General features: G+C 34.6%; 1 protein-coding gene and 1 pseudogene across 3 annotated transcripts in view; both read right to left on the reverse strand.

The window, feature by feature from the left end:
- The window catches only part of P4HA1 (prolyl 4-hydroxylase subunit alpha 1), an 89,690-nt gene that overhangs the window by 24,701 nt on the left and 40,710 nt on the right, over window positions 1-24,279 (reverse strand). For 2 of the 3 annotated variants that reach the window (XM_047072941.1, XM_047072943.1), the window contains exons 6-9: window positions 21,156-21,395; window positions 18,563-18,759; window positions 15,708-15,884; window positions 12,515-12,585 (exon numbers count right to left, since the gene is read on the reverse strand). In XM_047072941.1, coding sequence (XP_046928897.1) covers window positions 12,515-12,585; window positions 15,708-15,884; window positions 18,563-18,759; window positions 21,156-21,395 — 685 coding nt within the window. Of the gene's footprint in view, window positions 1-12,514; window positions 12,586-13,613; window positions 13,685-15,707; window positions 15,885-18,562; window positions 18,760-21,155; window positions 21,396-24,279 lie in introns of all 3 variants that reach the window. The other variant, XM_047072942.1, reaches the window with a different exon arrangement.
- On the reverse strand, window positions 1,793-3,440 carry LOC124506901 (enolase-phosphatase E1-like; annotated as a pseudogene).

Below are 24,279 nucleotides of genomic sequence, written 5' to 3' on the forward strand. Positions count from 1 at the left end.
CATATCTCCTACCTAAGAGAAAAAAGAAACCATACAATCTATATACATTTGCATCTATCTGTTCCTTTTAGTTCATCTAGTTCCTCCCTTCCAGTTCCAAAGAGATTTCTCCCCATTATAAGGTTAATTCCCTGTCTTAAATTCTATTATTTTCTGACATTTTAGGAAGCATAATTCATTGATTAGACCTTTTCTCTCTTAAATGATCAACTTTTTCTTCTCAATTCCTCCCACAGCTTTTAACTGGGCTTATGTCTTTTCCATAAAAAAATAAAGTTCCTTCAACTCTCTGTCTTGCTCCAGCTACCAATCTCTTTCTCCTCCCTCTTTAAGTCACCTTTTTCCACAGACTTTTTTTTTTTAAGATTCTACTTCGAAGTAATCTCTACACCCAATATGGGGGCTCAAGCTCACAACCCTTAGATAAAGAGTTGCATGCTCTACCACTGAGCCAGCCAAGCACCCAACTCTTCATTTCTTAATCCATTCCAACCTTGCCTCAGTCCCTATCACTCCACCAAAACTGCTCTCGCTAATATCACCCATAACTACTGTGCTACTAAATCTAACAAAATGTTTCCAATTTTCATCGTATTTGCCCTTCTAGTAACAGCTGTATGTTCATCCTTGAAACTCCTCCTCACTCACTCATTCTTCAGGATTCCTTCAGTCTCTCTGGTTGCTCGGTCTTAGTCTCCCTTAGAACTTCTACTACTATATTCGGTCTCTCTTCAGGTACCCCAGCATCACTTCTTCAAGAACATGTTCCAGCAAGCCCCAAGGCTAGTGCACATGCTCTTCTCTCTGCCACAAATATTTTTCTTTTTCATTTTGTAAAGATAAGGCTTTGGATTATCAATTTAGTCATCTCTTCTTCAGAGAAGCTTTCCTTCACTCCTTCCTGTCAAACTGCTTATTTTTTATTTTAGTAAGAGGAATAGGACAAAAAAGGACAAAGAAGTTTTTTTTTGTTTTGTTTTGTTTTTTTACTAATCACAATATTAAATTGACATGACATGCTATAAGAAATGAACCAGGATAAATAATACTGTTATAAAATTTACATTTCTCATACCCATTTCAAAAGAAAATATATAGAATTCTTCTTGATCTAACAGATTGATTTCAGTAAGTTCATTTTAAAAATAGTAAATAATAATAATATACTTTCTCAAACTGTGCTAAGATACTGTCAGAAAGGCAGCTATAAAATCTAGAATGATCACAATTGACAGGATTAGGACTGTTTTTTGAAACATTAAGAACCACGTCTCTTTTTTAGCTATTACATTAATGTACCTTTTTCATTGATAATCATGAAATGAAATCCCACAATGGGATCCCACAATGATTAGCTGTGGATCACTGTGGATCCCACAATGATTAGCAAGTTTCTTCCTAAGTAACATACACTCTCGTGTTTAAGACTAAAGTGAGTTTTCTAATTTTGCTCTCTAGTGGAGCACAGGCAACTATCTTTGTCTTTTGTATATAGGTAAGCACATATTGAGAAATGTAGCTGTTGTAATCTTCTAAATTTTATTCTCTCACAATTAAACACGGGCAATTTTTTATTTTTAAAAATAAGACTTTGAGGGTCCCCTGGGTGGCTCAGTTGGCTGAGCGTCCAACTTTGGCTCAGGTCATGATCTAGTGGTCCATGAGTTTGAGCCCCATGCCTGGCTCTGTGCTGACGGTTCAGAGCCTGGAGCCTGCTTTGGATTCTGTGTCTCCCTCTCTCTGCCCCTCTCTCGCTCACACTGTCTCTCTCTTTCTCTCTCTCTCTCTCAAAACTACAGAAACATTAAAAAAAATTTTTTTTAATATATGACTTTAAAACACTTTCAGATTTTAAAATAGCAAAGCTTCTAAAACATTGCTCAAAACTGGCTCTCCATTTTGGTATATGACCTGATACATGACACATTTGATCTGTTAGTTTTTTCTATTGACTATACTTTATCCTCAGTAGTGGTTAGTGTTATAGTTTCAAGCAATTTTACATATAATAGATTTTAAAATGTTTCATTTCACTGAATGGAGAGTTTTATCACTCATGTATCTGTAGAAGGTAATTTGAGCACATACATATTTGTACATGTGTATATATGTATTTTTAAAGTAAGCTACTTTTACCATTAAAATAAAATGAGACTACAGGGACAAACTATGAGAAACAGTTTGTCTTCCTTAGAAATCTTTTCCTAGATTGAAGAAGACAAACAATTTGCTGAATGATTTGATGAGGCTATAGGTTTTTCATCATTTCTTAACCCCACTTAGCCATGTCTCACCCCCACAGCTACATGCAAGTCTACTTCCTCAGCAGCACTAGCCTCCACAGTAACATGTCAAAAACAGGTTGTTGTTGACTGAGCATTCAATGCTACTTGCAGTCTTTCAATAACTCTCACTCTCCACTTTCTGCCCAACCTTGGCATCAAAGTAACTATCAACAGGTTCAAGAATATCTTCCTCTGTAAAATGTACTAGTCATAATTTCTATGTCTCTATGCTCTCTGAAGAATATACACCTTCATTCCAGCTTCTCTCCATTTCCTAACTGCTGGAACTACATCTTCAAAGAATGCTGCTTTCATTCTCCCAGCTGTTAAATGCTGCCTTCTACATGAAGACGTACACTTGTCAGTACCATGGTCTTTCCATGCAGAGACATCTGCGAGCACACATTATCTACCACAGCCTGGGTCATCTACTGCAGATCATCCACCCCATTCCCAGATGTTGCAGAGGTCAAAAACACCTCATCCTGATAGGAATCCTCTTCAGCCTGTTACCTCAAAAGACTGAGGTACTCTGGCACTCTTCTTCTTTCCAAGAATGAATAAGTATTTTTGTCTGCAGGTAACTTAACATTTTCTTTGATGTAAGGAAATAAAATGCTCTTCACAAAAGCAATCAAGGTTGTGGTACTTTTGATATATAACAGCACCACACTGATTTTGGTGGGCACCTGCCAGATGCTACTATGGGAATCACCCTTGGTTGAGAGGGTGGAGGGTGGTGGCAGCTGTACCCCCCAAAATCATTAATCTCGGAGCTAGCAACTGCCTGCAGCTAAAGTACATCAGGGGGAGGCTACTTCCATGCACCTGGAAGTGGAGAAGGCAGCTGCCCCTAATGTTTTTATAGTACCATATATTCTTACTTTGTATAATTTATCACAGTAATTATATATTAATTTGTTGTTTAAGATGTCTTCTTTCAACTACTAGTCCTAAATACATATAAAGTCTGCCTGGTTTTGCTCCCTACTATATCTGCAGAACCTATTACAGTGTCTGGCACATAGCAGATCTCAATTTATTTCTGCTGAATGAATAAATGAATCCTGGAGATTTCTTAGAACTAATCCAAGACTGGCACCTGGGTGGCTCAGTCGGTTGAGTGTCCCACTTCAGCTCAGGTCATGATCTCACAGTCCATGAGTTCAAGCCCTGCATCAGGCTCTGTGCTAACAACTCAGAGCCTGGAGCCTGCTTCAGATTCTGTGTCTCCCTCTCTCTCTGCCCCTCCCCTGCTCATGCTCTGTCTCTCTCTGTCTCAAAAATAAATAAAAACATTAAAAAAAAAAGAACTAATCCAAGATTTATTCAATGTTACCATAATTATTTGTCTCGTGATCTCTTACAAATTTATAGGGACTGGCTGAGTAGAATTCCTCAGCAGAGCAGGAAAGGGAAGGATCCAAGAATTTTATTATAAAGGGTATAGCTGATACATATATTAAGAACTTATTTCTCCCAATTCTGATTGAGTTGCTAGGAGAACCAGGAACTAATCTGGTGTGTTGGTGTAGCTATCGTTTTGGCTGGCAACAATTTGACAGATTTTTGAACTTTATAAGCAACAAACTACTGACTTGATTTTTATAGCTAACTGCAACACAAGATTGGTAAATATTCTCTTAAAATTTTAAACTAGATGCATCCTGATAATTGTTCCTGTCCCATCCTATCACCCACAGAGAACCTGTCTCCTACTTCTATTACCTTCAACTTCCGTCCCTGCAACCACAAGCATCTATTCTTACCTTTTCTCTTATATTCTGGTAGAAGTATTGTCCTTCAGCCTTACAAAGGCTGGATCTTTTATCTATGTTTTTGAACCTACCCTTTCTAACTCCACAGGCCTCATTCTATCAATCACTGCCTCTTTATCTTTAATCTTTTCTTTGACAATGCTTACTCTTCAGCCTGAAGTCTCCTGCTACCAAGAACGCCTTCACTCTTGCTATTCTAGCAAATTACCATTCCAAACTTTCACTTTACACTTTTAAAACTATAAAAGCAAGAAATGGTTGTTATATTCAACAAATAGTCCAAGGACACTGGATAACCACATGTGAAAGAAAGAAATTGGACTCCCTACTTCCCTACGGGGTGTGTGTGTGTGTGTGTGTGTGTGTGTGTGTGTGTATGACTCCTCAAAAGGGATTAAAGACCTAAATGTAGAAGTAAAATTATAAAACTCTTAGAAAAAAAAATACAAGTGTAAATCTTTGTGACCTTGTATTAGACACTGGTTTAGCTATGACATCAGAAGAACAAGTAATAACAGGGGAGCCTGGGTGGCTCAATCAGTTAAGCAACCAACTCTTGATTTCAGCTCAGGTCATGATCTCACAGTCGTGGGATCAAGCCCCACACGCTCTGTGCTGAATGTGGGGCCTCCCTGGGATTTTCTCTCTCCCTCTCTCTCTCCCCTCTCTCTCAAAAAAGAACTATAAGCAACAACAAAACAATAGGTAAACTGGATAGCATCAAAATAAAAAAAATTTTGTGCTTCATTGGACACCATCAATAAGGTTAAAAGACAACTCACAGAATGGAAGAAAATTTCTGCAAATCAAAAGTCTGATAAGGACTTGAGTCTATAATCTATAAAGAACTATTACCACTAAATAAAAGACAAATAACTCAATACCAAAATGTGCAATGGATCTGAATGGACAGTCTCCAAAGAAAATGTACAAATGGCCAATAAGCAGCCAATAAAGAGATGCTCAACATCATCAGCCACTGGGAAATCCAAATCAAAACCACAATGAGATAGCACATCACACCCACTAGGAGGGCCATAACCATCAAAAAGATAATAACAAGCGTTGGTGAGGATGTGAAGAAACTGGAATGCCCCATACATTGCTGGTTGGATTGTAAAATGGTGCTGCCACTTTGGAAAAGTTTGGCAGTTCCTCAAATGGTTAAATATAGAGATACCATATGACCTAGCAATTTTACTCCTAAGTCTATACCCAAGAGAAATTTAAACTTACATTCACATAAAAATTTGTACGTGAATTTTCAGAGCAGCAATATCCATATTAGCCAAAAAGTAGAAACAACGCCACTATCAATGGATGAATAAAATAGATAAAATGTGGTATATCCATACAATGGGATATTGCTCAGCCATGAAAAGGAATGAAATGCAGATACATACATCAACATGAATGAACCTTACAAACATGGTAAGTGAAAGAAGCCAGATACAAAAGGCCCCATATTATATGATTTTATTCCAGAACAGGCAAATCCATAAAAACAGAAAGTAGATTAGTGGTCACCTAGGACTGGGCTTAGAGGGGGGTGAATTGATGATTGAGTAGTTACTGCTAAGGAGTACAGAATTTCTCTTTCAGGTAATGAAAATGTTCTAAAATTGATTATGGCGATGGAGGCACAACTCTCTGAATATACTAAAAGCCACTGAATTGTACACTTTCAATGGATGAACTGTATGGTATGTATATATCTCAATAAAGCTACTTAAAAAAAGAAATACTTGGGGCGCCTGGGTGGCTCAGTCAGTTGAATGTCTGACTTTGGTTCAGGACATGATCTCACGGCTTGTGAGTTCAAGCCCTGCGTCGGGCTCTATGCTGATAGCTCAGAACCTGGAGCCTGCCTTCAGATTCTGTCTCCATCTCTCTCTCTCTGCCCCTCTCCTGTTCACGCACTGTCTGTCTCTCTCAAATATAAACAAACATAAAAAAAAAAGAAATACTTATAAAAATTTCAAACAATACAAAAGTATATGAAGTTCCTTTCCTAGTCCCATTCCTCACAGGTAAACACTACTAATAAATAGCTATATATCCTCAACATTTCCCCCTGTATATAAACAAATGTACAGAGAGAATTTTTTAAAAACTAGGAATCTACCAACCCTCCCATCTCCCGTATCAATATACACATATACTTCCCCCTGCCACCGAAAATACTTCTGACATCTTTCCAAGTCAGTACATATAGCACAACCTCAGTTAAAAAAAAAAAAAAAAAAGAGGGGCGCCTGGGTGGCGCAGTCGGTTAAGCGTCCGACTTCAGCCAGGTCACGATCTCGCGGTCCGTGAGTTCGAGCCCCGCGTCAGGCTCTGGGCTGACGGCTCGGAGCCTGGAGCCTGTTTCCGATTCTGTGTCTCCCTCTCTCTCTGCCCCTCCCCCGTTCATGCTCTGTCTCTCTCTGTCCCAAAAATAAATAAAAACCGTTGAAAAAAAATTAAAAATATATATATATATATATACACACACACACACATATACATACATACATGGTGGTTTAAAAAATACATAAGATTTACCATTTTACCCATTTTTAAGTGTGTAATTCAGTGGTGTTAAATACATTCACAAAGTTGTGCAACCATCATCACTATTTCCAGAACTTTCTCATCATCCCAACTGAAACTCTGTACCCATTAAACAATAATTTGCCATTTCCCTCTCCTCCCAGGCCCTGGTAACCTCTAATCCACTTTCTGTCTGTATGAATTTTTCTATTCTAGGTACTTACTGTAAGTAAAATCACATAATATTTGTCCTTTTGTGTGTTATTTCACTTACTTGTTTTCATTTATTCATTCTCAAGATTCATCCATGTTGTTGCATGTATTGGAATTTCATTCTTTTTGAATAATATTCTATCATATGAATATATAACATTTATCTATTCATCCATGAATGAACACCTGGGTTGCTTACAACTTTTGGCTATTGTGAATAATGCTGTTATGAACATGGGTATACAAGTAAATGTTTGAGTCCCTCCTTTCAATTCTTTTGGGTATATACCTAGCAGTGGAATTTCTGGTTCATATAGTAATCCTATGTTTAACTTTTTGAGGAAATACCAGACTCTTCCATAGTAACTATATCATTTTACATTCCCATTCCACAGTGCTTTTAACTACTGCCTTTCTTTTTAAAATAAACCATCTTTACTTCCAAAATGACCATGAAGGTCTGTCAATAAAGCACTGGTTAAATAAGATTATTTCTACTTTTTCTCTATTACAAACAATACTATAATGAAAATTTTTGTATATCCTTGCATACTTGTGCGAATATCTCCGTAGGTTAAACTCCTACATGTGGAACTGCTAGACGACTTTCACATTTTGATAAATGATGTCATATTGTTCTCCAAAAAAGTGATTTATACTCCTAACGTATGCTATGAGTGCCCATTTCAGAAAATCCTTGCCAGAATCAATCTTTTTAATTTTTGCTAATCCTAGAAGGAAAATATTTTAATTGTTAGATTTTTAAAAAAATTTAAATTGCACTTGTTATACTATAAATGATATGAACAGGTCTGAGGCTTAGCAGTTAAAGTCATTAATGACTGATTACAGGTTAAAAAAAATAAACTGTTGGGGCACTTGGGTGGCTTGGTTGGTTATGTGTCCAACCTTTGCTTTCAGCTCAGGTCATGATCTCACAGTTCTTGAGTTTGAGCCCAGCGTCAGGCTCTGTGCTGGCAGTGTGGAGCCTGCTTGGGATTCTCGCTCTCTCCCTCTCTCTCTGTCCCTCCTGCATGCTCTCTCAGATAAACATAAAAAAAATAAACTGTTATCTTAATTGTGGTTCTCTTATAGTCACTAGAGTGGAAAATAAATTCTACTTATGCATGTTATTTCACTTAATTTGACTTTCATATGAAAACCTCTCCAAAACATAATAGGATTTTCTTTAGCTGGAGAACTCTATACATTTAAAACATCTTATTCATCTGGACCCCAACTGCTAATCTGTCTTCAGCAACATTATTATAGACCTATCATCTACTCTAAGAAATTAGCCCTGAATTTAGATTGTTGTAACACCGCCAAAAAATTCAGTGAATACGATGATACTATATTATATATTAACTGTCTATTCCTTAGAATCTGGAAGTCATTCCTGGACTAAATGAAATCAAAAGAAATCAAGGTTCTCTCTTCTAAGTACTCAGTGTTTTTCAACAGAGTTAGAACATGAAGTTACAGTATTTGCTGTAACAGGATAAATCATTTGAAGAACATTTCTTTATTGTTTGTACAACTGTAATTGAAATTGTTGGGAGGCTCAGTCTGTTAAGTGTCCAACTCCAGCTCAGGTCATGATCTCCCCGTTCATGGGTTCAAGCCTCACACTGAGCTCTCAGATCCACTGTCTCCCTCTCTCTCTGCCCTTCCCCTGCTTACATGCTCTCTCTCTCTCTCAAAAATAAACAAACATTAAAAAAAGAAGAAAAGAAAATTTCAACTAAGTTATACACTGTTTTTTCCGTACAACACAATTTAGTGCCATGAGAAAACCCTATCTCTTTCTCCAGATAATTTTATATGTGTTTCTTTTTTCTGTTACTAATTAGATAACACAAACTATATTCCTTTTGGTCTTAATCACAGGAACCCAAGAGCTAGGTTGTATATTCAGAGTAATGTTTCAACATTTTTTCCTTTCTAATGAATTTTTTTTTATTAAGAAGTGTTTGTTATTCTTCTAATATATGCTATTTTACAATATCACTGGAATGCTCTATTTGATTAAGGAACAACATTCTCATACTGCATTACTATATTTCTAATACATTAATAAGGACCTCATGTTCAGTAAATAGAAAAATTCATTTTGGAGGTTTTGGAGAATGTTACAAAGTTCCAAAGGAAAATGTGAGTGGTATAATTTGAATAGTATCATTACCTTCTTCTAACTCAACACATGTGAAAATTTACATTTTACAAATAGCTAATATAAAACCACTATGTGATTTTTTGCAAAAACAAGAATTATTAAAAGTTTTGCTCTTGGGGCACCTGGGTGGCTTTGTCAGTTAAGCAGCTGACTTTGGCTCAGGTCATGATCCCCCAGGTCGTGAGTTCCACCCCTGGTTCAGATCCTCTCTCCCCCTCTTGTTGGCCCCTCCCCCAAGGGTCTCTCAAAAATAAACACTAAAAAAAAAATATACTTGTCTTTAAAAAAAAAAAAGTTTTGCTCTCTGTAAGCGCTTGATGGTTAACAAAGAAATGCTGATCACCTAGACTGGAAATTTATCCCAGCCCTTTGGTTTTTAGTGGGACAATTATGAAATAACACTATAGATCTGTCCATTTCAGTTATTTTAATCTGAGCTGAGAACCACTGTTCAACCCAAAAGAGAGTAATGTCATTGTTAAAAGGGACTCCAATTTTAAAAATATCTGAAATTATTCAAATATATTTGTATTTGCTTCTATAGTATATTAATATGCTTTTATATTGTATTTGTTCCTTATTTACATTAAATCTCAAGCATAAGAAAATGTCATTATTGTAGGAAATCTGTACTTGAGAGTAAGAAAATGAAAACTACTTCCAAAAATAACCCACCAGTATCAAAGAAGCTTTTTCTACTACACTAAGTGGATTGTTTATTTGCAAATCTCTTTATATTATTTTAACTGGACTTAATGAACTCACATAACTAAACTGCCTTTTCAGTAACTCAATGTTTACCTTTTCAAAACTAAAATTCCATTTCTCTGATTCAGCCAAAATTATTAGCATTTCCATTAATAAGCTGTAGTAAATTTTTAGTTTGGGATTTTTTTTTTTTTTTAAATATCGGAAAGGATAATATAGGAAAGGACAGAGATGCCTTACCAAAAGTTCAGAAAGTCAATAAAATAAATAAACAGTAATGGATTTCCACAGATACTTTACCCAAATAAAATTCTATTTGCTAGGATGCTGGAACAGATTTTCCTTCTTCAGAAGATGATGTAATCACTGAGAAATTTCTCAAAATACAGATATTTGAGATTCCTTTCTGACCCATTCAAAATACAGATGTTCCCACAGCAAAAGGAACCACATTAACTGACATCAGTACACATAAATACTTCTACTTTGCATTTGAGATGGCTTTTTCAGAGGTGTATGAAGGAAACATAAAACATTTATTTCACTTGTAGGGATCTTCAAAATTCAGATTTTTACATTGATGGGTAGAAAACGTCTCAGCATAGCTAATGAATTCCTAAAATAACAAAAACTTTTTATTTGTTAAATATGAAATGTATAGGATATTTTATGGAGCCAATTCTTTAACAGTTACGGCCTCTCTCAACATATATATTTTATTTTTAAAAGATTTGCTGAACAATTTTCCTTGGGTAAATATAAATATCACTATGCTGTGGAATTCTATTGTTACTAGGTAATTTTGAACACAAACACACTCTCTGCACACTTTGCTGCGATTAGGTGAATTTATTCTGGTATTAGTCTTCTAAAACTTCTAATGCTGCTGGCTAAATGACTTCTATTGCCTTATATAATATAAAGTATGGTTGTGTCTTTCTAAAAAAAATCCAATAAAATTCTTCTCAGAGCTATAAAATTAAATACTAAAAAAATAAGCTCAAAATGTTTAGAAATATTTAGTTCTTAAGGAAAAAAAAGTTTCCAAGAATAATTTATTTTGCCTTATTGGTAAGGGTCCAATGACTCTGTGGGCTGGCTATTTCTTCAAAAGGTCCATTGTATATATAAAAAATTTCCAAAAAGGACTTCCAAAGAACTAAGTTCACGAAAATTTTATGTGCTTCCTAAAAGCATCCAAATCTGGAGAAGTTAGATACAAGCCTTATGACAGTAAAAATGCCTAAAACCATATAATAAAAATAATCTTTGATAAAATATTATTTTTAATGGGTTAATTTTTTTCTTTTACCCCCACAAATAAAGGGTTTATTTTTCAACACATGCATAATATTCTGTAATAGAATGGAAAAATAGCTGAAGTTTAACTTGAAATTTAGAGTTAATTACAATGCACAGAAGCATTATAAATCATGTATCAAAACATTATCCAAATTAGTTTCTGCAAATCCTTACCATTTATTCATCTCCCTGACATATCACAGAGATTAAATTTTCTCCATGACTTCTACCTGGGGCAGGGGGGGCAGGTAGTATAGGGCAGACAGTTAGGAAACCAGGAAATGTGTGTGAGGATGTTGAAGGTTATTACCATATAAAGGACATAGAGCTTTGCCCAAAAAAGAGTAGGGAAACAATGCATTCTGACAGCCTTCATAGTACTTTTGCTATGACTTACAGCAATAATATTCAATTTTTTTTTTCCTCTTGAACTGCATTTTCATTCCATTTTTATACTAGAATAGTGGCTTTCAACATGTGTGGAGAGGTGAAGTCTTTGGGGTGGGAGATGGATTTTGCCTACCAAAGGATATTTGGCAATGTCTGGAGACATTTTTGACTGTCACAACTGGGAGGAAGGGTGTTACTGGCATCTAGTGGATGCCAGAGATGCAGCTAAGCTTGTACAAAGCTTAGGGCAACCACCACCAACAAAGAATTATCTGATCTGAAACATCAATAATGCTGAGGTTGAGAAGCCTTGTCCTAGAGATATACATTTCTATTCATAGAAGTCTTTTATTACATTATACTTCTCTACAACAAAAATACTTTTATAAATTGATATAATGAGATGGAAGGAGCTTATTTCGTTATTTTCAATTAGGTATTGTAACCGTGGATAAATATTACTTATTTCTAGAATGAGACCAAACTTAATATATTTCTATTTTCATTTTCATGAGAGCTGAGAAAACTCCTTTGTAAATAAGTAGATGGAAAAGGAGTTCTGTTGGAATAATGTCACTTATTCTGCGGATTCCTTCTAAGTTATATACATTAGTTACACAGTAATCTATTGTTAAAATTATTTCAGTGGTCTATCAGCTAATAACTTAAGTAAATTCTCTTTAAACATTGGTAAAAGCAAAGAATTTGAAACCAACTGACTTAAAAAGATTTGTTATGGAATCCTTCAAGGCATGCCCTTTCTCAATACCTATAGCTATTCTGGTGACTTAGAGATTTTTAAACCTTTGCTTTTACTGCAGAAGCCAAATTAGGCCTTGTTTCTATGATGGTTCTTTGGGAACTTCTCTTACTTCAATATAGGAACTCAATTTCAGGGGGAGTTTGGGGAGTCTCAGCAGGCATTTTGAAATCTAGTAAGTTAGTTCTAGAAAATCTCTGTTAACTGTCCCATAACCATGTCTGTTTATTAGTCTATCATGAAAATTCAGGCATAGTTGTCATGCTTAAAGCCTAGGTCTTAGAAACCATATCATGGGTTTTATTAAAATAGATTCTCAAGAAAGAAAATAGTCCAAATAAGACTAAAATTCTCTCCATTACTCCCTTACCTCTTAGATACTCTGTACTGTGCTGTGGTCAATTTTCCAGTCTCAGGGTCATGTACTGTAGCTCGGCTCAGCTACAAAAAAAGAGAAAGGACAAGGACTTACTAACGTAGCAGGCAATTTTGGGCTTTTGTTTGTTTTGTTTTGCCAAGCCACAGGTGATTGGAAGAGTTCAGATTGGTCTGGATGGTAGGTAATGGTTTCAAATCAGCAAAAACATTTAGAAAGGTGGCAATAAATGAAAAGCCACTTCCAAATCAAGAGAAAATGGGTTGACATATTTTTGTTGTAGATTTATTGTCCTTTCACTTTTTTTTTTTTTAAATCATTTGAAGCTGTATGTAAATGATTTATAGCACTGGGTTTCACAGGAGCTTTCTCAGATCTAGAAGTTTAATGTCCTTTAAGTATTGTGACAAAAGAATAGTTAATAGTCTCTTTAAATTTATTTTTTAAAACTCTCACTGAGATAAAACTGTAGTTAAGTCTCTCTGGCGAAGTAAAATGCAACTAAGTTCATGAATAATAGTAGTTGGAAGACTGAGATCAGAAGCATAACTCTGTTCTTTCCATTGCCAGCTTTCAAGTCAGCAAGTTTTTTAAAATAACTCCAACAGGAGGAATACAGATTACTTCAAAATGACAATGGTATTTCACAAGATGAATGAACAAATGCCAGTACAATCACCATGAAGGATGATGTGAATTCACTGTAGCATTTATGAATGTGAGAGAACTATATAAACAAAGGCTACTCCCAGATTAATCCAGGCTGCTTCTTTTTCTTTTTTTTCCCCTTTGGCAAGAAAAAGGAAACAGAAAACAAGTATCAAGCCATTTCCTGGAGATTGGATTCCTGACCTGAAGAGAAATGCAAAGCATATTAATTCCCTAAAAATAACAGACCAATTAAAGATTAAAGAGAACTTCTAGTTAAAGGGAAAGACCCGTGAAACACAAAGCATTTTACCCATGCGTATATAAATAGGCAGTGACTTGAGCTGGAGACTGAAAATGACCTACTTCTCTTAAATGAATAATTCCTGTAGGATGTACAAAACACTCGTTAGAGGGCAAAATATGCAACATACACATCTCTTACCTTTTGCTAATTCTGTAATGTACCGTCTCCAAGTCTCCTGTTATTGGGTTTGAAATGGTGGCTCGCCTCAGCTGTGAAGCCAACCATCAAAATAGTCGCATTACAAAAAAAAAAAGAAAAGGAATCACATTTATCCAACCGGTCAGAATTCTGGGATTTTTACAAAGGAAAATGAAAAGAGAAAATAACTCCATAGACTTCCAGTCATCTTGTGTTAAGCCTTGAGACTTGGAAGTTTTTTAGTTTTTGGATTTTTTTTGTTATTTTAAAAATTTTGTTTTTGCTTTGCATGAATGGAGGATACACAAAAGAGATTAGAAATTAAATTTCTTTCAATGGTTGGATGATGGGACTGTGAGGAAAGAAAAATTTCTAAAATGTGAAGTCTAATTTATAGTTACAAGAATGGCTATTTGCAGTTAATGATCCATTTCAAACCTCTTATTTTAATTTTTTTAGTGATGCAACTGTCTGCAAAGGTTAATGTTGTTCAAAATTTGTTTCAAAATCTATCTTTCCTTCCTTCAATATATATGTTCATATATTTCACATATACAGTGAAATAATCTTGGGACCTAACAGAAAGGTAGATGAAAAGAACTCATAAATGTACAAAAACAGTAAGAAATTGATGACAGCCAAGATAATGATTTTAAACTTAAAAAAAAAAAATGGAGGGTGATTTGGAGGTTAACAAAAGAGAATAAAATTTTTATTGCCTTTGAATTTTTTTATTAAAATAATCCAACTGAGGCATCCCCTTTGAAGACTGAGGTCTCCAAACCCAGAGATATATGACTTGATCCCCAAGCTGAAATGCATTCTTAATCAATATTCTACCAAGATGTTTTGGTTTACTTGGTTTATAGACCACAAAGAATGGACGAAAATAGGAATTCAGACAATACCGGCACAATATGATGAAAGAGTGATAAGAATTCCCTTGGAGATATATATATATACACACACACACATATATATATGTATGTATGTATGTGTGTGTGTGTGTATATATATATATATATATATATATATATATATATATATCCAGTCTTTCCCATTTAAAATGTAATCTTTGATAAAAAAACAAAAAGTACCAATTTGGAATCATAAAATTTGACAACAACAAAAATTCTGACTTTAGGTTTATTTTGCAGTACAGAAATCCAGATAATTAAATCTTTTAATATAACAAGGATCTGCAAACTATGGACTGCCACCTGCTTTTGGAAACAAAGTTTTATTGAAATACAGCCACACTCATTTATATATTTTCTATGGCTGCTTTCGCACTACAGTGGCAAACTTGAGTAGTTGTGACAGATGGTATGGCCAGCAAAGCCTAAAATATATTATCTGCACCTTTATAGAAAAAATTTGCCAACTCCTGTGTAACAGTCTCTTTATAAAAGTGAGGGCAGTTTGTATTTTACTATCAATGATATAAAATGGAGATCTTGTTCAATGAGAACAAGCTGGTGGGGAAAAAGGCAAGACCATAAAGGGTAGTGTTTCTCCCATTCTCATAAAAGAAGAATTTCTATGCTAAACAATAAGTTTATGGGACTGTATTTACATTAAATTGTTTTTCTTAAGATAAATTATGTGAGTTAAATTCAGAAAACTATGATGTCCTTATTTCAAATTAGCATGATGACTGTGCCCAATTATATCTTTCTAGTAATAATGTGCCAGAAGGGAAATAAAAATACTTTAAGTATTCTTTCAGATAAAAATATAGAAGATAGGAGAAAGTTGGTCTTTGATTAGTCTATGAGACTAAAGTTCCGAAAATACATACAAAACTTTTTCAGGAAGATACTGAAACACAAATTTAAGTGTCAATAAAAATCTCATTTATGATTTTCATAATTAAGTGCTTAAAACCTAGATGCAGGGTTTGCTACTTGTGTTAATAACTAAGGAAAAATGGGCATAGAGCTTAGTTAACAACTCCATTATGTTATGACAACAATATCTAAAACTATCTGTGGGATTATTGCCATATCAATTATCATATTTGTAACTTGCAGAGGCAAAACTGATACATGGGTAAAGTAAACTGAGAAGGAGAAAAGATAAAAAATTACTTACCCTTGGTTTTGCTAGATCTTTGACAATTTCAATTTCTGCATCAGAGATAATATCATGGAAGCGAATAATACGAGGCTTGTCCCACTCATCCTCCTGTTTAGCTGGGGCCAGAATGAATTTAGGATTCCGGTTTCCATCATGATAACGGCAAAAGAGTTTTTTCTGTCTCCGAGGAGTCTAAACATAAAGTTACAAAAATGATAAATATATTAGAGTAATAATACTTTTAATGCTTGCTCCTATGCAGAAAAGAAACAATAATCATGTTTGTGTATAAATAGAGCATTGATGGTAGACTATACAAAAGAAACAGTACTCTGCAAGTATTTTGCATCAAATGGGACATTCAGGACTTTACAAGGTTTATTAATGATTATTTTCTGGGAGAAGTGTTAGGCCTTATATAAGAAAAAAGGTAGGGTTTCTCTTCCAACCCTTGTCTCATTAAAATAAAGTTGAGATATTTAAATATGAAAGAAATAATGACATATTTATGAAAATATGAAATGAATGACCAGCATTGCTCCAAACTTCACAAACTAACTGGGAAGCACCCAGAAAAAAAATTTCTAAAAGGAGAAATAAAACAAAACAAAACAAAACCTCATCAGGTTTATCTAAATACCTCCCAGTTAAATGCTTGTAGCATAAATAAATAGATTTAGTTAGGTAGTTTTAAAGAGCAAAGATGAAAATGAGTAACTCTGAAAAAGAAAAAATAAGTTATTAAAGAAGGCAGGTGCTTTTATTGATAGATACTAAAAATTGAGTGATCGACAAATGTTCCTTTCAATCTATATTAACTAAATAAATGATTCCATTGCTGAATCTTCTCTTGATTGAATAAGTGCATCATATATGAAGTAGGAATAATATTAGTTTTTGTTTTAAATATTAGGTTAACCTACTAAGACAAGTAAATAATGATTCATGTTTATTCTCCATGTACTTTATTTACCTAGAGTCAAATCTAAAGATTTATTGGGTGGGTGGGAGGGAGGGGAGGGTGGGTGATGGGTATTGAGGAGGGCACCTTTTGGGATGAGCACTGGGTATTGTATGGAAACCAATTTGTCAATAAATTTCATATATATATATATAAAAAAAATAAAGATTTATTGGGCAACTGAGTGGCTCAGTCAGTTAAGCATCCCACTCTTGGTTTTGGCTCAGGTCATGATCTCACAGTTTATGAGTTTGAGCCCCACATCAGGCCCTGCACTGACAGCTCGGAGCCTGCTTGGGATTCTCTCTCTTTCTCTCTCTCTCTCTGCCCCTCCCCCACTCGTGCATGCAGTTTCTCTCTCAAAACAAATAAACTTAAAAAAAATCTAAATATGTATTTATATAAGTCTTTGATATAGCCATGAGGTGAATTTAACTATTCTGAGGATAAAGACGATCCTTTGATTTTGGGCAGAGTTACTGTGTGTGTGTCATATCAACAAACTGGCAAATTAAGCAGACTTCTATTTTATACCTATGGCTTTATTTTGATTTGTTCTTTAAGAGTTATTAAGGGCAATAAAAAATATCTGCTTACTATTGGAAATTTGAACACTCACTAGATGTTTCATGATATTATGGAAATATTATGAATTTTTTTAGGTATGATAATGGTTTTTTGATTATTATCTTTATCTTCAACAGATACATAATAAAATATTTAGATGTGAAATTAAAAAAATATTTCATGAGTCTACCAGAGTGTTATTACCCTTATATTTACTCCTTAGCACCAAAGCAAAAGTAAGCATATTCTTCCAGGTCTCCATGAACTTAGCTATCAAAAGTGTCAACATAGATATTATCTACACATTTGCTGTTAGAGATTAGGCTGTCAACGATAAGTCCTCAAATGTCAAAAAGTCATCAATATCAAAATGTAAAGTCCAGCTTGAGTTTATCAGTAGCAGAGAAAACCTTACAATGCTATTCAAATGTTTACAACTTAAAAGTACTTACTTCAAAAATTCACTAACTCCTTCTACATATGCCCACATTCAGCTGAACACTAGTACCCCATGATATTCCTAAAAAAAGGGTTCCATGATCTATTAATGTTGGGAAACAATGTATAGCATATCCGTGATGTACATTATCATAAAAGGACTCTGAAAAGTCCTGAGGCTGAACAAAAACCTATGTTCTCCAGACTTAAACTTGTTTGTGGTCTTTTATCTATTAACACCCTGAAGCACTGGTACTCTGAGTTATAAATACATAAATATAGATATACAATAAAGGGAGGGATATTTATAGGCACATTTGAGTATTTAAAAAAAATAAATGTTAAAGCAAAAATCTTTTGAAATCCTTTCTGCGTTTTAAATATTTCTTAAATAGACTAACATGTTTCACTAAGCAATCTTGTCAAGGTCAGCTAGGAGCAAAACCACAAAAGATTATTGTATAGATGAATTCTTTGTTTTATACAATGGGTTAGGATGATATATTATTTCTGTTAAGATTGCAGAAATCTCTTTTGCATTAAGATATAAGATAAAGCTTAAATGATCTTATCCCTTAAATTATCTCATCCCTCATCTTATAAAAATAAGCCTCTTTTGGCCTATGCAAAGAGTTATATTACCAAAAATAAACAAAATGCAATAATGATTCTTTATTCTAAAGCTTTATTCTAAAACTATTTTACTAACAGCTGGAGCATATTAAGTGTGACACCCACAATAAGGTGATGTGGTATACTGTAATACTTTAAGCAGTTAATTCTAATTTTTATCACATAGGCTTAAATATAAAAGAACTCTGATTCTCTCTAGAACTATGTACAAACACACACACACACACACACACACATTCATACACACACACAATTGGCTTTTCCACTTTACCATTTTGATACCCTCCCCACGGCACAGCATTTCGTACTTCTGTCTCTCTGGCAGGTAATCCACAGCAACCCCTTTTTTCTTCAGTGTGGTTTTCCGATCAGATTGGTCATCTGAAGCAGATTTATTAGCATCTTTTTCTTTAGCCATTATATATTCAAAATATTTTAAGTTACCATTAGCTCTCTGGTGTTCAGGATCTATTGGAGAGAAAGGAAACATGTCCATGACTAAGTTTATAGTTGTTCAAGCATCAGAATATAGGAATATAAAAATGCAGGATCATTTAATTTACCTTCAAACCGGGACACTTATGAGAGTAAAAGGAGGCACTAATAAAAATCATTACACCAAAACAACAGGTATAAACCAGTACTGGCTGAAGTAAATCACCTACTGTCACCTCCGGAGAAGGAATCAGCCATTTATGTCAAAGTAGTAAATATTCTACTTTGAGAACTTACTGAAAAGTTCTCAAAGAAAAGTCTCAGTGAAATAATTATGATCAGTTTGATGTCAAATGAATTCTAAAATATCACTCATTCTACTTATTTTAAGCAATAGAAAAGATTTTTCTGAGACTGAATGTAATCATCATGGGAAAGACAGTGTATACACAGTTCAAAAGCAACATTCACCACAGATACATTATAAATGCAGAACACAGCCTACTTCTGAGTGAATTTCAGTCCCCAAATTCTAAGTGAGATGGAAAAAGAGAAACTAAAGATATAATTTTCAAATAAAGCAGAATCCACTAACTGCCTCTGAATTGCTAGTCATCATTTTTAGCTATCTTTTAGTAGGGGAAATGAGGACTAGACTACTCCACCCATCCTAGAGGAAAAAAAAATCCAAACCACCACACATACACACAAAAATAAAAAAGAACAATACACAGAAACCTCATTTGTGATATTAAATGAAGTGTTTAGGAAATCTAGCCTTACATTTGTAAGATTTTGTCTTTGAGAAACTGCTCACAATATATATTGTGATATACAATATAATCTTAATTTTGTAAAAGAATGGGATAAGTATGTATGCGCAGGCAAGAGGGTATATACTATAATGAAACAAAAAAATTTGTGATTGTGAAAATCTTTCAGTGATAGACTTATGGATGACTCTTCCATATCTTTTCTTATTTTTAAAAATTTTCTATAAGGAGTAAAATATTCTTTAAGTGAGGAGAAAAAAATCATGAAAAAATACTGAAAAAAAGGTACTTGAACTAATATCTCAATTTATTAACTCACTCAACCAAGAAATAACCTAATTATCAGAAGTTCTTTTTCAGATGGCCAATTCTTTTAAACTGTTTGACTTTTCTAAAATACACATATTAACCTATTCATAAAAATAATTAATTTTTGAAAAGTTTTAAAGCTTCATTATATACCAGAGGTCACCTGAATTTATTAGCATACAATTCAATGTCCACAGATTCTGATTTAGTAGCTCTGGGGTGGAAATCAAGAAATTTTTCATTTCTAATATGTACCCAAGTAATTCCAATGTACATGGTCCCTGGATCATACTTAGAGAAACAAGTTCAAAACACTAGTGATAAAATCCTCAAAGGATATCACATTATCTAATATTTGAATATGACAAATTACATTTTCAGTCTATTTATTTTAAATCACAAGATCATTTTTAAACATGAAATGTAAGAACACAAAACATTTCAAAGGAAACTGGTTAATATTTAATATAGCAACATGGTAAATAAACATTTTTTACTGAGTTAGCTAGGTTAGGTCCACTTTTGAAATTCCTGAAGAGTATACAGCAGAGTAGCACAGCCACTGTTGTAGTACCATTAACTGAGGAAAATCAGTTGCCACTTATTTAGTGTAAAAACAGGGAGAGGGTAAAATCTGTCTAACAGATAGATTCTTGACTTATAACAAATAAAAAGTACCAAATGGAATAAATATTACTCAGCCATAGAAAAGAATGAAATTTTGCCATTTGCAATGACATGTATGGAACTAGAGAGTACAATCTTCAGCAAAATATGTCAGAGAAAGGCAAATACATATTTTGCTCATATGTGGAATTTAAGAAGCAAAACAAATGAACATGGAGGGGGGAAGGGGGGGGTTGGAAAGGCAAACCAAGAAACAGACTCTTAACTATAGAGAACAAACTGAGTACTGATGAAGGGGAGGTAGGTGGGGGGATAGGTTAGATAGGTGATGGGAATTAAGGAGGGCATTTGTTGTACTGAACACAGGTGTTGTATATAGGTGATGAATCACTAATTCCACCCCTGAGACTAATACTGCACTGTATGCTGACTAACTAGAATTTAAATAAAAACCTGAAAAAAGAAAAAAAAATGTACCAAAGTTATATAACAAATTACACTTATCAGAATAACACATATATCAGAATTATATATATTTATCATTATATACATATATATGTAAGACAAGATATGTAGTCATATATCAGAATTATACATATACATTTATGTTGTCATATAGGTTGGCACTTTTTATATACAATAATTATATATAATTTATATATACATATATATGTATGTGTGTGTGTGTATATAATCTTGAATTAGGCCAATTTAACATACCTAGTTCAAGAAGCTTCTTTGTGAGCAAAAGTGCCTTATCCAGGTCTCCCTGCTGGTATACCGCATAGCTCAAATAATCTAGAACAGAGACTTTATCAATGGTAGAAACCTCGCCTTCATCCAGCTGCCTTAGTGCTTGTTCCATCCACAGTTCTGTATGGTAATAATCTGCTTCTGTGTAGGCCACTTTGCCCAACTCAAAACAGTCCTCAACTGTTAGAAAAGATTTGTGTTTTACTCCTATGGAAAGAAAATACAGAGAACTTTAGAAATCTTAATACTACTCTCTATTTATTTAGGACTATACAGCTTTCAAAGTGCTATCTCGCTTTCATTTGAACTTAACAACCTTCTGAGGTAGGAACAACAAGAATTATCCTAAGTTTATGAACAAAGGAACAACCTACAAGGTCATGAAACATGCTGAGAATCACACTAATAGGGGTCATGGACCTAGAAAACCCAAGACTTCAATTATCAGCCATCATACTAAAATAAAACATCAATTAAGTTGAAGCATGCAATTTTCTAGCACAACAGGAATTACCATATGACATACATCTTACTCCTAACCAACAATCTGTGCAAGAAATGAATGGACAGGAAGAGAGGCAAACCTGTAAATTGGTTCCTTTCCTTTTTCCTTCCCCTTTATTCCAACAGCATTAATGACATGTAATTTACATTCCATAAAGTTCATCCATTTAAAGAATACAATAGGTTTTAGTATATTCAGAGTTGTGCAACCAACACCAAATCTAATTTTAGAACATTTTCATCACCCCAAAAAGAAACCCTGTAACCATTAGCAGTCACTACCCATTATCTCCCTTTCCCTGCCCCAGCCCTATTTAACCACTCATCTACTTTCTGAATCTACAGATTTATCTATTCTGGTTATTTCATATAAGTGAAATTACACAACACAGGGTCTTTTGTAACTGGTTTCTTTCAACTCAGCATAAAGTTTTCAAGGTTCATTCATGTTGTGGCATCCTTTTTATTGCCAAGCAATAGTCCATTGTATGAAAAGACTATATTTTGTTTATCAATTGATGGACATTTGAGTTTCCAGTTTTTTGGCTTTTATGAACAATGCTACTACATACATGCATGCACAAGTTTCTGTGTGGACATTTATTATCATTACCCTTATATGCAGCAGTGGAACTGCTGGGTCCCACAGCAACTCTATGCTTAACATTTTCAGGAACTGCCAAACTGTTCTCCAAAGTGCCTACACCATTTTACAATCCCACCAGCAATGTATGAAGGTTCCAATTTCTCCACATTCTCACTAATACTTGTTGTTGTCCATTTGTTTTTATTATAGCCATTTAGCTGGGTATAAAGTAGTATTTCATTATGTTGATTTGTATTTCCCTTAATGATGATACGAAGTATCTTTTCATATGCTTATTGTCCATTTGTATATCATCTTTGGGAAAATATCTATTCAAATCCTTTGTCTGTTTAAAAATTTGAATCTTTTCACTATTTTTAGAGTTCTTTATATATTCTGGATACAAGTCCCTGATCATAAATATGATTTTCACATATTCTTTCCCATTGTATGGGTAGTCTTTTCACTTTCTTGATGGTGTACTTTGAAGTACAGAAGTTTTAATTTTGGTGAAGTCTAACATTAATCTTTAATCAGTTGTGCTTTAATCAGTGTGTTGGTATGTCAACTGGTTTGTGAAGTAAAACTTCTATCTTAAGAAAAGAAGATGGGGCACCTGACTGGCTCAGTCAGTAGATCATAAAACTCTTGATCTCGGGGTTGTGAGTTCAAGCCCCACATTCGGTGTGGAGCCTACTTAAAAAACAAAACAAAACAACAACAACAAAAAACCTAGTTTGAAAAAAGGATATTTGAGGCGCCTGGGTGGCTCAGTCAGTTAAGTGTCTGACTTTGGCTCAGGTCATGATTTCACAGTTCGTGGGTTCAAGCCCCATGTCGGGCTCTATGCTAACAGCTCAGAGCCTGGAGCCTGCTTTGGATTCTGTGTCTCCCTCTCTCTCTGCCCCTCACCCACTTGCGCGCTCTATCTCACTCTGTCTCTCAAAAATAAATACATGTAAAAAAAATTTTTTTTAAAAAGGATATTTGACAGTTCACATGAAATAAAATGTAAATAGGAAACCACAACGCTTGAAGAAAAAAATCTCACTAATCATTAAAGAAATATGAAATTAAATTTTTTTAATTTTCTTATGTTTATTTCTGAGACAGAGAGAGACAGACCATGAGTGGGGGAGGGGCAAAGAGAGAGGGAGACACGAATCAGAAGCAGGCTCCAGGCTCTGAGCTGTCAGCACAGAGCCCAACGCGGGGCTCGAACTCACAAACCGTGAGATCATGACCTGAGCCGAAGTCAGTCACTCAACCGACTGAGCCACGCAGGTGCCCCAAGAAATATGAAATTAAAACAATGCTGAAGAAGAAAAAAATTTTAACTTTATTATTATTATTTTTATTTTACAGAGAGAGGGAGAGAGAGTACAAGCAGGGGAGGGGGCAGAGGGGCAGAGGGGCAGAGAGAGAGAGAGAGAGAGAGAGAGAGAGAGAGAGAGAGAATTCCGAGCAAGTTCCACGCTGAGCATAGAGCCCGACGTGGGACTTGATCCCATGACCCTGGAATCATATGACCTGAGCCAAAATCAAGAGTTGGCCACTCAACTGACTGAGCTACTACCCAGGTGCCCCAGAAAAATATTTTTGAACAACAGCCTACATACATTTACTGAGATCTTACTATGTGCCAGGCATTTGTCACTTATTTAATTCTCAAAGCAATCCAGATAAGGAACTACAGTAGAAAGAGTTTAACTATTATGCTCAAGGTCACACAGCAAAGAGCCAGAATTGGAATCTGTATACTATGACTCCAGAAGTTTGTGTGAAATTACACCATAAAATGGCAAAATTTACTAGGGGAGGGAGTAGTAAAGTGGTAACTTTACTGTTACGACATTTGGCAATATGAAACAAGAGTAGTAATTTTATGCCTATGAATTGATACTAGTTTTCAATTATTTTCTTGAGTTTAATACTAAGGGTTGAGGAAAAAACACCTTCTTATATAAATTTTTTTATAGCTGAACCAAATATTATAGCCAA

The sequence above is a fragment of the Lynx rufus genome, unplaced genomic scaffold (genome assembly GCF_022079265.1).
Source record: "Lynx rufus isolate CCGP_SWC_20201006 ecotype Redwood Valley unplaced genomic scaffold, mLynRuf1.p SCAF_11, whole genome shotgun sequence".
Lineage (NCBI taxonomy): Eukaryota > Metazoa > Chordata > Mammalia > Carnivora > Felidae > Lynx > Lynx rufus.